The following is a 12,211-nucleotide window of genomic DNA, read 5'->3' on the forward strand; positions in this document are numbered from 1 at the left end:
GCGTATTATATCAGCCACAAGAGAAGCTATAAACATGTTATCTAGCTTCACGTCTTCATTCTCAAGAATATCCTGTAAAATAAGAGATAATATTTATAATCACATATCACAATATTAAAAGTTTATGAAACTAAACAAATACAAATACAAGATAGTTATGGTAATAATTTTCGAAATCCAGTTTGAATTGTTGCTTTGAAATTATAAAGAATTGATATTCATTGTTATTGAATTATTATTTATCTATTCAATTGACAATCACACAATCATTATTAAGTTACAATAATATAATATTTTAGTTATAATAATCTGAAATATTTCACCTATGTTCAGTTTAGAAGCATCTAAATTTTAAAATCTACTTTGTGATGTAAAATCTACTTGAGGACTGTAAATTTTGTGAATTGGAGAACTACAAGACTTAACCTATTTTAGACTATGTGTAACCTTATCTAAATTCGGGAGAGGAAAAGCACAAGGTTACCTTATTTTTCCTCTCCCTATCGTTTTGATAATGTACTTATTGTGTAAATGAATAAAGAATAAAAATGAATAAATAAATTAATTATGATTGGGAGAAGACAACAAGCAACAAGCATTTCACTTTGTGAAAATACTTGAGTGAATGAAAACGACTAAGAAATTGTCAAAAAACACTGATTTATTTATAATTAGAAAGACCGGTTTCGATTATTACACCATTGTCAATCTCTGATAAAGAGTTTATCCTCTTTATCAGAGAGATGACAATGGTGTAATAACCGAAACCGGTCTAATTATCAATAAATCATTGGTTTTTGACAATTTCTTAGTCTTTTTCATTCATATGAATAATTACCACAATATCAACTTCTCAACTACACAAAAAGTGAAAATACTTGGGGACTGTAAATTTTGTGAATTGGAGACTACAGACTTGACCTATTTCGGACTATGTGTTATCTAAATTTGGCAGAGGAATAGCACAAGGTTACCTTATTTTCCCCTCCCTATCGTTTTGATAATGTACTTATTGTGTAAATGAATAAAGAATAAAAATGAATAAAATAAATGAATTATGATTGGGAGAAGACAACAAGCATAACCCAAAACTGTAACATAGAAGTTTATTCAAATCAGCTCTTTCATGGATCTCTGTTAGATTAATAGCTCAAAATTTTGTTATCAAGATTATGAGGTTTATGAAGGGATTAAATTGCTTTAAAAACGTGAAAGTTTGCAACATAGATTTTCGTTTTTATAGAATAATATGAAAAATAACCTTTTAGAAAAGATGGTAGCTTCCTAAGTTTGTTTTTTGGTCCTACAAAATTATGTCTTTAATATGTGAACATTTCCTATTTTAGTGATAATAATATGAAATATTTCTTCTATGTTTGGTTTTGAAGCATCTAAATTTGAAAATCAACTTTGTGAAGATAATTAAGGAATAAAAATTTTGTTGAGTGAACAACTACAAGACTTAACCCATTTCGGACTATGTAGCATTATCTAAATTTGGGAGAGGAATAGCACAAGGTTACCTTATTTTCCTCTCCCTATCATTTGATTATGTACTTATTGTATGAGTCAATAAAGAATAAAGAATCAATATTATATGTTCAGTGATTTGTTATGTACTTTAGTATGAAGGCTATTGCATCTATGACATAGAGGTAGGCATTCAGTGAGAATATAGTGAGATCCATGTTATAATGACAGTGGATTAAGATGGGAAAACAGCGTTGCCGATTCTCTGCCTTGATTAATTATCTTTCTACATTGTCAAAAACAGATTTGCCATCGTTGCGGAGCAAGTAAAGGATAGTACTACCTGCTTTGTCAAATGATAGACAAGGATAGCAACACCAAAGTTGATCAAATACTGTCATTATAACATGGACCACACTATATTATTTAGCATATACCATCTAAATAGTGTACGCAGCTATTTCGAAATCACTGTTAACTCATTCTGACTCTTATCAATCTCATATACAATGCGCATTCATTAAATGCAGTTGCAAGGCTACTTTACAGTAATATTTGCACATTACAAACAGCTAACAGGTGGAGTCCCAGCTAGTCGAGTACCTGTGTTCACTGTTTACTATCAGCATCAGTAAACACTGAACAGAGACTTTGTGCAGTTTATGTGTGGAACAAACAACACACCTCTGCTTTTACATGCTTCTACCTGTTTACCAGTCTGTGCAGAGGGAATAATAGATGATGTTTTATCAGAGAAATGAGGAGGTGGAGTAGTTGTGGTGGAGAGGGTAAAGAGGAGGAGGGGGAGGAGAAAGTGGAAGAGGTGGATGTGTAGGAGGAGAAGAATGATATTTAAGAAAATGAGGAGGATGATAAAGAGGGAGAAGATGAGAGGAGAGAAGGAGGAGGAGGAGTAGGAAGAGGAGGAGGAGGAGGAGAAGGTGATGGTGGAGGAGGAGGAAGAGAAGGAGGAGGAGGAGAAGGACGAGGAGATGGACGTGGAAGAGGAAGAGGGATGTGTAGGAGGAAAAGGATGGTATTTGAGAAATTGAGGAGGATGATTAAGAGGAGGAAGAGGAGAAGGAGGAGAAGGAGGAAGAGGAGAAGGAGGAGGAGGAGGAGGGGGAGGGGGAGGAGGAGGAGGAGGAGGAGAAGGTGGTGGAGGAGAAAGTGGAAGAGGTGGATGTGTAGGAGGAAAAGAATGATATTTAAGAAAATGAGGACAATGATAGAGAGAAGGAAGAGCAGAAGAAGGATGAGCAGAAGAAGAGAAGGAGAGAGAAAGAGAAGAAAGAGGATGTGATGTGAGTAGGAGGAGGAGGAGGAAGTGGAGGAGGAGGAGGAGGTGGTGAAAGAGGAAGAGGTGGATGTGTAGGAGGAAAATAATGATATTTAAGAAAATGAGGATAATGATAGAGAGGAGGAAGAGGAGAAGGAGGAGGAGGAGGAGAAGAAGAAGAAGTACGAGGAGGATTGAGGATGAGGAGGAGAAGAAGAAGGAGTAGGAGGAGGAGGAGGATGAGCATAAGGAGGAGGAGGTCATAATTTTAAGTATTTAGAGATAAATAAGAGGATGAAAATAAGAAAAAGTGAAGGTTAAGAGAAAAGGAGGAGAAGTAGGAGGAGGAGGAGGAGGAGGAGAAAAAGAAGAAGGAGGAGGAGAAGCAGGAGAAGGAGGAGGAGAAGCAGGAGAAGGAGGAGGAGAAGCAGGAGAAGGAGGAGGAGAAGAAGAAGGAGCAGGAGAATAAAAGAACAAAAAAGGAAAAAACAGAAGAAAATGAGAAGGAAAATCAATTAAATCCGGTTACTTATAGATCCTACTCACCATAGAAATGAGGAGAAGTGGGAACTACATAAGTTACATTATCGTTATCCAAATTGCATTCAATCCTCATCTGATTAAGAATGCATGACAAGGAGGACTAATAGGAGTATTTACTATAGGAAAAGGATGGAAAACGCCAGACCAAGTTCAATAATAAATGATGTTTATGATGCAAATTATATTACTGAATAGCTTGTGATAATATTGTGTTCAATTAGATTTGTTTACCTTCAGGCTTCCCCTAGTGCAATATTCAGTTACTATACAGATGTGGGGCGGGTCTGTACATGCTCCAATGAAAGCGTTTAGATTATCATGCCTCAGGTCCCTCAACTGAAAAATAGAATGATATTTTGATGAATAATCAATCAAAAATTAATTAATTAGTCAATAATCGAGAATAATCTTGAATTAAAAATAATTGAGAACCAGAATTCATGGATTATTGTAGTGATTGTCAATAAGTAAAGAATACAGGTCGAGCTCAAAACACATTTTAAGCATAAGCTTTCCTAGCTTCTACCTTAGAGAAATAGTATATTTCGCACCTAGGGCCAAAAATGAGACTTTTCCGGCTCGAAATCGGCTTTCAAGTTCGAGGCCGTAGGCCGAGGACTAGAAAAGATAGAGAGCCGGAAAAACATTTTTGCCCGTGGTGCGAACACTATTTTTCGCCACACAGAAAAATAAACAATATATATTATATTAGAAAATTGTATTATAAGCACTTCCGAAAGCAAAGGTGGAAGGTCATAGCTCTAGCAAATCTGAGGTAATCTGAATAACAGGAAATTGTCCAAGTATTTTCATTTTTTATTCTGATTTGTCTAAATAACCTAGAAGATTATGCTCAATTATGTGGGACGTTGAGTTTATACTTTTTTATTCTTTCAAATGACAATAAGATAATATTATTATAAATATTAACTCAAATAATGAAAAGTTTTTTGATCAGCTGTTTTAGCACACTTGAAATTTATCGGCCGGAAAGGGCGGCTTTAGCCGGAAAGAAACCTGTTCTGACGTCAGACGAGAGTCGTCTGCAAACAATGCCTTTCAGATCTACGTAGGGACTGGAAAACAGCTGCTTTCTGTGCAGTGTGGCGAAAATATAGTATACGATGCATGAAGGTGCGTACAGACTTATGGGCCACAAACCCATCGTATCATCACCATTCAGTAACATCTCAACTTGATACACAACACCAAAATATGATACAAAACTTCCAAATTTCGAATGGATTCTACAAACCATAGGATATCTTCTTATGCTATCTTTTCTCTTTGGTATCACCATAAATGATACAGTATCACCACAAAATGATACAGTAACACCACACATGGTAGTATCAACACAATATAATACAGTATCATCTCGACTTGATATACAACACCAAAATATGATACAAAACTTCCAAACTGTGAATGAATTCTATAAACAATGGGATATCATTCTACTTATGCTATATTTTCAGTATCAATACAATATGATACAGTATCATCTCAACTTGATACACCACATTAAAATATGATACAAAACTTCCACACTTTGAATGAATTCTACAAACCATGGGATATCTTCTTATGCTATCAGTCTTTCCTCCATGATATACGAGTCCCAATACAATATCCCAATGATATCCCAATCATTCAAAGTTGAGAATGATATATTTTCTATCTATCAATGTATAAATAAATAGATAAATGAATAATTTTGATAACGTGTACCAACAATTTTCAACTCCTTTTTCATGCTTCTTGTGATGTCAATGGATTTCTTATGGACTTTTTTGATTGCAAAGACTCTCCCCCTGTACACCCCCACAGGTGTGTAGATGCTAGAGTATCTGAAGTCAGCATCTGGGTTGGAGCTGAGTGACACTTGACTAGTTCTTATCAGGGGGTGGATAGCCTGAAACGTAACAAAATACATTTTTATTATCACTTTATATCAAAAATATTATCCATTATATTGTTGTTTGTCTGTATTGCTGTTTGTATTGTTGTATCATTATGTTAAAGTAGGAAAGAGATCAGCTGATTCCAAGTGTATAACTATTATTGAACGAAAATCCTAAATAAATACTGTAAATCACGCCGAAGACTTCTGCTACTGCAGACATTGACAACAGGGCTAACAGCTAGATGGAAATTCTCAAAAAGTAATGATCGGAAAAAAATGTTTTCCCGAGAAAACTTTTTCATTTTGATAGCTTGATGATATACAAATCGAAAAACTTTGAAAAATATCACGAGTAGGAAGTTTATTTTTAGCCTTTGCACAGCCTTAAGTGCTCTCAACATCCTCTAAAGAAGCCTTTTTATTTTTTCACTCTACAGTACCTTATACATATTCTTTTGTTTTATTATTCATTGTAATCTTCAACTGTTATTGTATCTATAATGCAGTTAAAAGAACTCATTCCACACACCCAGACTTGTTGTCTTTGTGGGGAATATTCACTATGCATATATTGTCTCTGCTGCTGTATTTTTTTTCTTGTGTGAATAAAGATTTTTTGAATTTGAATTTGAATTGAGAAAAATATTGGTTTCCCAAGAATCCTTAGAGATTATGTAGAATTGGATAGCCTATCACATCGATTATGTAGAATTAGATTATCTCGATTATGTAGCATTAGATACTACCACAGAATACAAGTTTTAGAAGAACTATAATGGTTTTCAGAATACTATTATAGAAGTTTTCTCTGATACTACTTAATTACTGTACAGCGTGAATATAAGGATTTTTCTGAATAAGTCAGCATCTGTTTCACATACCCTTGTAATTTTTGTTCCAAGAGACGTGGAGGAATTGTGTTCAGGATCATTGAGCTGTATGTCCTTATAGTCAACCTTCCAGAGCAGGCTGTCCAATTCCTGTTCGTATCGCCAGTTCCTGTACAGAATCAGGGTGACCAGCGCCAACAGGAATGCCAACACTCCAACTATGCAGCCTACGATTTCCATCGTATGAGCTGCAACAGGAAAATCAAGTCAAAGTTAAGAAATCGTCCTATTTTTTAAAACTTTGAAACTCAATTTTGATACTATTGTGAGATTGATAAATAAAATTTTATTCTGTTATATTCTGTTCTATTCTTTTCAAGTTAGTAGTACCGTATACCATATAGATGTAGTTTATAGTTTTTCGATGAAAACATAGAACAATAAACCAAGAATAACATTTGGAACTATGGGCTGCAACAAGACAATAATGTCCACGTTGGGAACATCATCCATTTCTTTAAAGATAGAACAATAAACCAAGAGAATAACATTGAAACAATGGGCTACAACAAGAGAATCATGGCCAAGTTGAGAAAAACATCACATTTTATGAAACACTAGCCGTCAGGCTCGCTTCGCTCGCCATATCCGTCATAGACCCCCGACTGGATCGTTTTTCATTTGAACTCGCTTCGCTCGCCTGCATTTTTCATTTGAGCATTTTTATCATATGTTAGGACAATCCAGTCGGGGGTCCAGACTAAACGTCTGGCTAAACGGATATGGCGAGCGAAGCGAGCCTGACGGCCAGTAATATAATATTCCCAGGAATAGGTATGATTGAAGTAGCAGTGCCCAATCAGTTTTTCCGCGATAAATGCATTTCAATCTTCAACTTGGTGCCAACCTAACAAAGTCAACTCAACTTAATGCCAACCTGACAAAATTATTAATTTAGTTACCAGTTAACAACTGCTTCGAAGAGATACTCTCTCTAGATTATAGTTCTATAGTAACATATGATATGGACATTTTCAATTATAATTAAGAGATTGGGAGAAGAAGAATATACATGCTAAAAGACCAACTTCTGTATCTCAATGTCTATATAATCGGCTACGATTATATTCTCTTGCTTTCAGTTTACTAAAGATTAATAATGCTTTAGCAATCTAATCTTGTATCTCAATTTGTTTTGATAAATCAGTGCTATTGACTATATTATCCAGCTCAATGTCTATATAATCTGCTACGACTATATTCTCTTGCTTTCAGTTTTCTAAAGGTTAATGATGTTTTAGCAATCTGAAATAGTATCTCGAATTGTTCTGATAAATCTATGCTATTGACAATATTGAGTTGTTATCATTCAAAATCACACACTTACTACTTCTATAATATATTCAATATATATTAATATATCACATATTCAAGCCTGGTTGTCTGTGATAGAGTTCAACATTTCTCCGATCAAATTAAAATTAGTTTTCTAAAGGGAAGTTCCTGGAATAGAATAGAGTGATTGAGTTGTTCTCATTCAAAATCACAGACACTTACTAGTCCTATAATATGTAATCAAACCTGGTTGTCTGTGATAGAATTCAACATTTTTCCGTTCAAATTTCAATTAGTTTTCTAAAGGAAAGTTCCCGGAATAGAACAAAATAGAATAGAGTACCTATCCATTCGAAAAGCGCGATTCAAGAGTCTCATCCACCAATTTGAATAGGATTGACGTGCTTCTCGCACTGAAAATGAGACAAACTAAATTCGATTTGTCGCTCTGAAAAGTTGCATTCTCCAGTATCCTTTATTCTGAGAGTGAATTGAAATCGACTCAGTTGTCATCCATTGTCAGCTCTCATAGTGTCTAGTATCTATAGTGTCATACTGTCTATGTGTCATAGTGTCTATAACTCTCACTAGTGAGGTCCACGTTATAATGGCAGTGGAGAAAGATAGGAGAAAAACGTTGCCGAACCTCTGTCTTGTCAATTCCTATCTATAGACGGCAGCTGATACAGGTTTATTGATGTAATATTAACTGTTCATTCTCGTTTAAAATAATCAATTATATTTTATTAAGCAAGAAATGATATTTTTCAATAGTTTCATAATTAAGATGAGATATTTTGTTATTTGATTATTAATTCTACATTGTTGAAGGGCGATCTGGCAACAGAGTAAAGCGAGAAAGAGATAGCGCTATCCGCTTTGTTGAATGATAGACAAGGTTAGCAATAACATTGCTAATCAAACACTGCCATTTTAACGTGGATTTCACTATAGCGTCTCACTCCGACCAACTTAGCATGCATTGTACTGCATGTGAAACAGTTAGGAATAGAAATGAGGCTAATGAATTTCAAGTTGTGGGTAGACTAATTATGTTAGACCTATCTTATCCCTGAAAGAATACTCTCTATTCTCCTATTATCTACTTTACCAGTGGAGAATTGAGGCAACAGAGCGGGAGAAGTTTTTAAAACGTGGTTTATTTATTTATTTTTCCTACAGTTACGTTGAAAAGTGGCCATTGCTGCACTGATTACAGAACGCAAAGAATCACTTTTCCACTCTCGTGCGGGAAAAATTTTTCTGCACTCCAGATTTGCAACATGGCAACGCAAAATACTTAGTAGGTTATATGGAGCAACAGTGCAGCAAAATCAAAATGAAGTTGGTAACAGTGACTGCTGTGGCTGCTATAGTGAGCAGAGGTGCAACCAAGCACAACGCGCTAATTATTACATTATATATTATAAACAAGGACAACGAGGACTTTAGGATTTTAGGATTAAGGTTTTTATCAATATAAAATTACACAGAAAACATTTGATGCATTTCAGGCAATTTTACCCATAATTACCCACTTTTCATATTCAATGGTAACTGTAGGAAAAACTTAATGTGAAATACGTGCGCAAAGTTCCTCTGCTGCACTCAAGAAACCATTCCGCCCTCGCCTTTCTTTCGGTGCAGCAAACTGTCACTTTGCGCACTAGTTGCACAAATAACTATATTTATTCATATACAAATACAATCCAGGTAATAACAACAGACATTCACCCAAAACTGCTCTAAACCTTAATTTGAAATACACAGTCTAGAGGTTATGTAAATGATAACTTTATTCGCACTATAAATGGTTAAATGGTTGATATTGACGTCACCATCATACGATTCGCCAATGGTGTGCGAAATGCTTGAGTATAAAAAGTATTAATTTCATGTTCCGCATCTCACCCCATAATTTTCCCCATCTCCGTCATGTTATCACCACTTGACCCCTCCAACTCACCCTGTATTATAGGTACATTAAGTGCATACTAAGCATAATTGTGGTCATGCAATGCAGACATTATCAGAATAATTATTCCCAGAGTTCAAGCCATTAGTAACAGACCGTACTAATTGAACGGTACTCGTTAAATGAAGCCCTAGAAGCTTCTTGCAATGAGCTGTTAGTTTATAAATCTATCAAATCCAGATAACTTTTCATACCTATAGAACTCAATTGAAATATTATTTCTGAAAATTGTGTAATTCTTAATACTTGAATTAATAGATAATAATATATAATGTTTTATTCATGTATTATTTATTTGATTTCTATAATGACACTTGTTATGGAAATCGTAACAAGCGCACGTCCAAATCTGCTACTTATCCAATTTATTGATCGAGCGAAGTGAGGTCTAAGATTCAAGTCGACGGTTTGGCATTTCTCTTTATGTTTGATTGTTTGAATGTTTGATTGTTTGAATGTTTGATTGTTTGAATGTTTGAATGTTTGAATGTTTGAATGTTTGAATGTTTGAATGTTTGAATGTTTGAATGTTTGAATGTTTGAATGTTTGAATGTTTGAATGTTTGAATGTTTGAATGTTTGAATGTTTGAATGTTTGAATGTTTGAATGTTTGAATGTTTGAATGGTTAAATGGTTAAATGTTTATATGTTGCGCATTTACGGCGAAACGCGGTAATAGATTTTCATGAAATTTGACAGGTATGTTCCTTTTTAATTGCGCGTCGACGTATATACAAGGTTTTTGGAAATTTTGCATTTCAAGGATAATAATTATAAAAGGAAAAAGGAGCCTCCTTCATACGCCAATATTAGAGTAAAAATCAGACTATAGAATATTATTCATCATAAATCAGCTGACAAGTGATTACACAGATGTGTGGAGAAGCCAGTCTATTGATGTATTTCCATAAGGTCTATAGTTTCAATCAGGTACTTGTGGATGAGAATACTGCGTGAGTTCTACTGTTCACAGAACTACTAGTAAATAATATTTAATGTTGTATTCATGTGTTCTTTATTCGATTTCTACAATAACACTTGTTATGAAAATCGTATCAAGCTCACGTCCAAATCTGCTACTTATCCAATTTAAAATGAAAATGTCAAAACTAATTATTTCTTCTTAATTCATTGATTTACCTCATGGAATTAATCAAATAACACATCTTTAAATTACAAATTAGAATAAAACTATCTGGAAATGGAAAAAGACAGTTTCTTCTTTCATACTACATCAAATAATTAATCTTGAAATTACAAATTAGAATCCTATTATATTGAGCGAGCAATTTCTGTATATCTGTATATATTTTTTTATTTGGTTATTCATATTTATTAATATTTGGTTATTCATGTCTAACGGATCTCGAAAACGGCTCTAACGATTTTCACGAAATTTGGAACATAGTAGGTTTATGATATAAAATTCGATTGCACTAGGTCTCATCCTTGGGAAAATTCGCTGAAGGACATGAAAAAGATAATGATTATTCATCCTTGGAAAAACATATGATAATTTCGTTGTCTGCCGATAACAGAAGATGCGTGTGCCTGTGTGGGAGATCAGCAGTATAATCAATCAGCTTACCGTATCTTGCGAGAAATCTAAAAATTTTAATAGACTCGATCTAGATAATCTGATTTGTTGACATGACATAACATAATATAAAACGTTAATCATCATTTTACGGTTGTAAGTGATTAGTGATTGTTATTTTGTTATCCAATTTGGTTTGTAAACAATCTAAATTAGAAATTTTCTGCTTTCAATTATTTGGACTGAAAATTGGACCTGAATGGAACATAACCTACTTTTTGGACCATTTATAGTGTATAAATCAAAATTCGGGGAAGAAACAGTTTTGGGCTGTGCCTGTTAGTCCTTCCCAAATCATTTTGAATAATATTGTGTCCTGTTAATCAATAAATAAATAACGAGCAAAGCTCGGTGCCCTGATATTAAGAAACTAACTGGGAATGAAAAGATAAAGGCCGTTTCTTCTTTTATGCGAATGAAAAGTTCATAGTAATTGCAATTAAACTTAAGTGGAGGAGTTGTAATCAGAGAAGGTGACACTTGTCTCAGAAAACTTGAATTAAGTTTTTCCTTACTAGTCTAACTAGATTTGAATTCAGCTATCCTTTTTCAAGCAATCGACTCGCTCTATTTGACATCCATTGTGAACCAGCCAATTCATAGTTCTAGTTTAATCACTTGCTGCCGAGTTCACGAAGGGAGAATCCCTCTTCTTCTTTTTCTTCTTCTTCTTCTTCTTCTTCTTCTTCCTCAATAATCAAATCCTAACAAAGACTAGAATTTAACAAATACTGGTGTTTTTTTATTAAAGAAATCTCCTTCGGATAGAGTTTGAATGAAACTAGGTTGTAGAGTAAACGTAATGGACTAATGGGTTTCCACAGCCATTGTTCGACTAGGGACTCACTTTTCTAATTAATATTGGCATTATTCTGAGCTAATATTTAGTTTTCCGCGCTGCAAATGGAAACGAACAATCAGTCAACTGAAAGTCAATTACTTAGAGTTTGTTTGTTCTGAGATAGAAGAATCATGCTGGAGTAAACTGACAAGATTCATTGATTTTCTTCCATTCTCATGATTGGGTGATTAAATTGGTAGATGTAAAGTAGTGTTATTCTGTCCCATCAACCTATTACATCCGACTATATTCTGGAATGATTATAATCATACTAGCCGTCAGGCTCGCTTCGCTCGCCATATCCGTCTAGCCAGGGGGCTCCGCCCCCTGGACCCCCGACTGGATCGTCCAAGAATGAGATCAGCAGGCTCGCTTCGCTCGCCTGCATTTTCCATTCGGGCATTTTTATCATATGTTAGGACGATCCAGTCGGG

At 34.6% G+C, this 12,211-nt stretch overlaps 1 protein-coding gene across 1 annotated transcript in view; it reads right to left on the minus strand.

Annotated features, from left to right (window-relative positions):
* The window catches only part of LOC111056274 (guanylate cyclase 32E-like), a gene marked incomplete at its 5' end in the record, with an annotated part of 64,747 nt that overhangs the window by 30,424 nt on the left and 22,112 nt on the right, over positions 1-12,211 (minus strand). Inside the window, 4 exon segments of the mRNA XM_039436867.1 lie at positions 1-72; positions 3,524-3,628; positions 5,028-5,207; positions 6,080-6,276. Coding sequence (XP_039292801.1) covers positions 1-72; positions 3,524-3,628; positions 5,028-5,207; positions 6,080-6,276 — 554 coding nt within the window.

This window comes from Nilaparvata lugens, chromosome 10 (genome assembly GCF_014356525.2).
Source record: "Nilaparvata lugens isolate BPH chromosome 10, ASM1435652v1, whole genome shotgun sequence".
NCBI classification, from domain to species: Eukaryota; Metazoa; Arthropoda; class Insecta; order Hemiptera; family Delphacidae; genus Nilaparvata; species Nilaparvata lugens.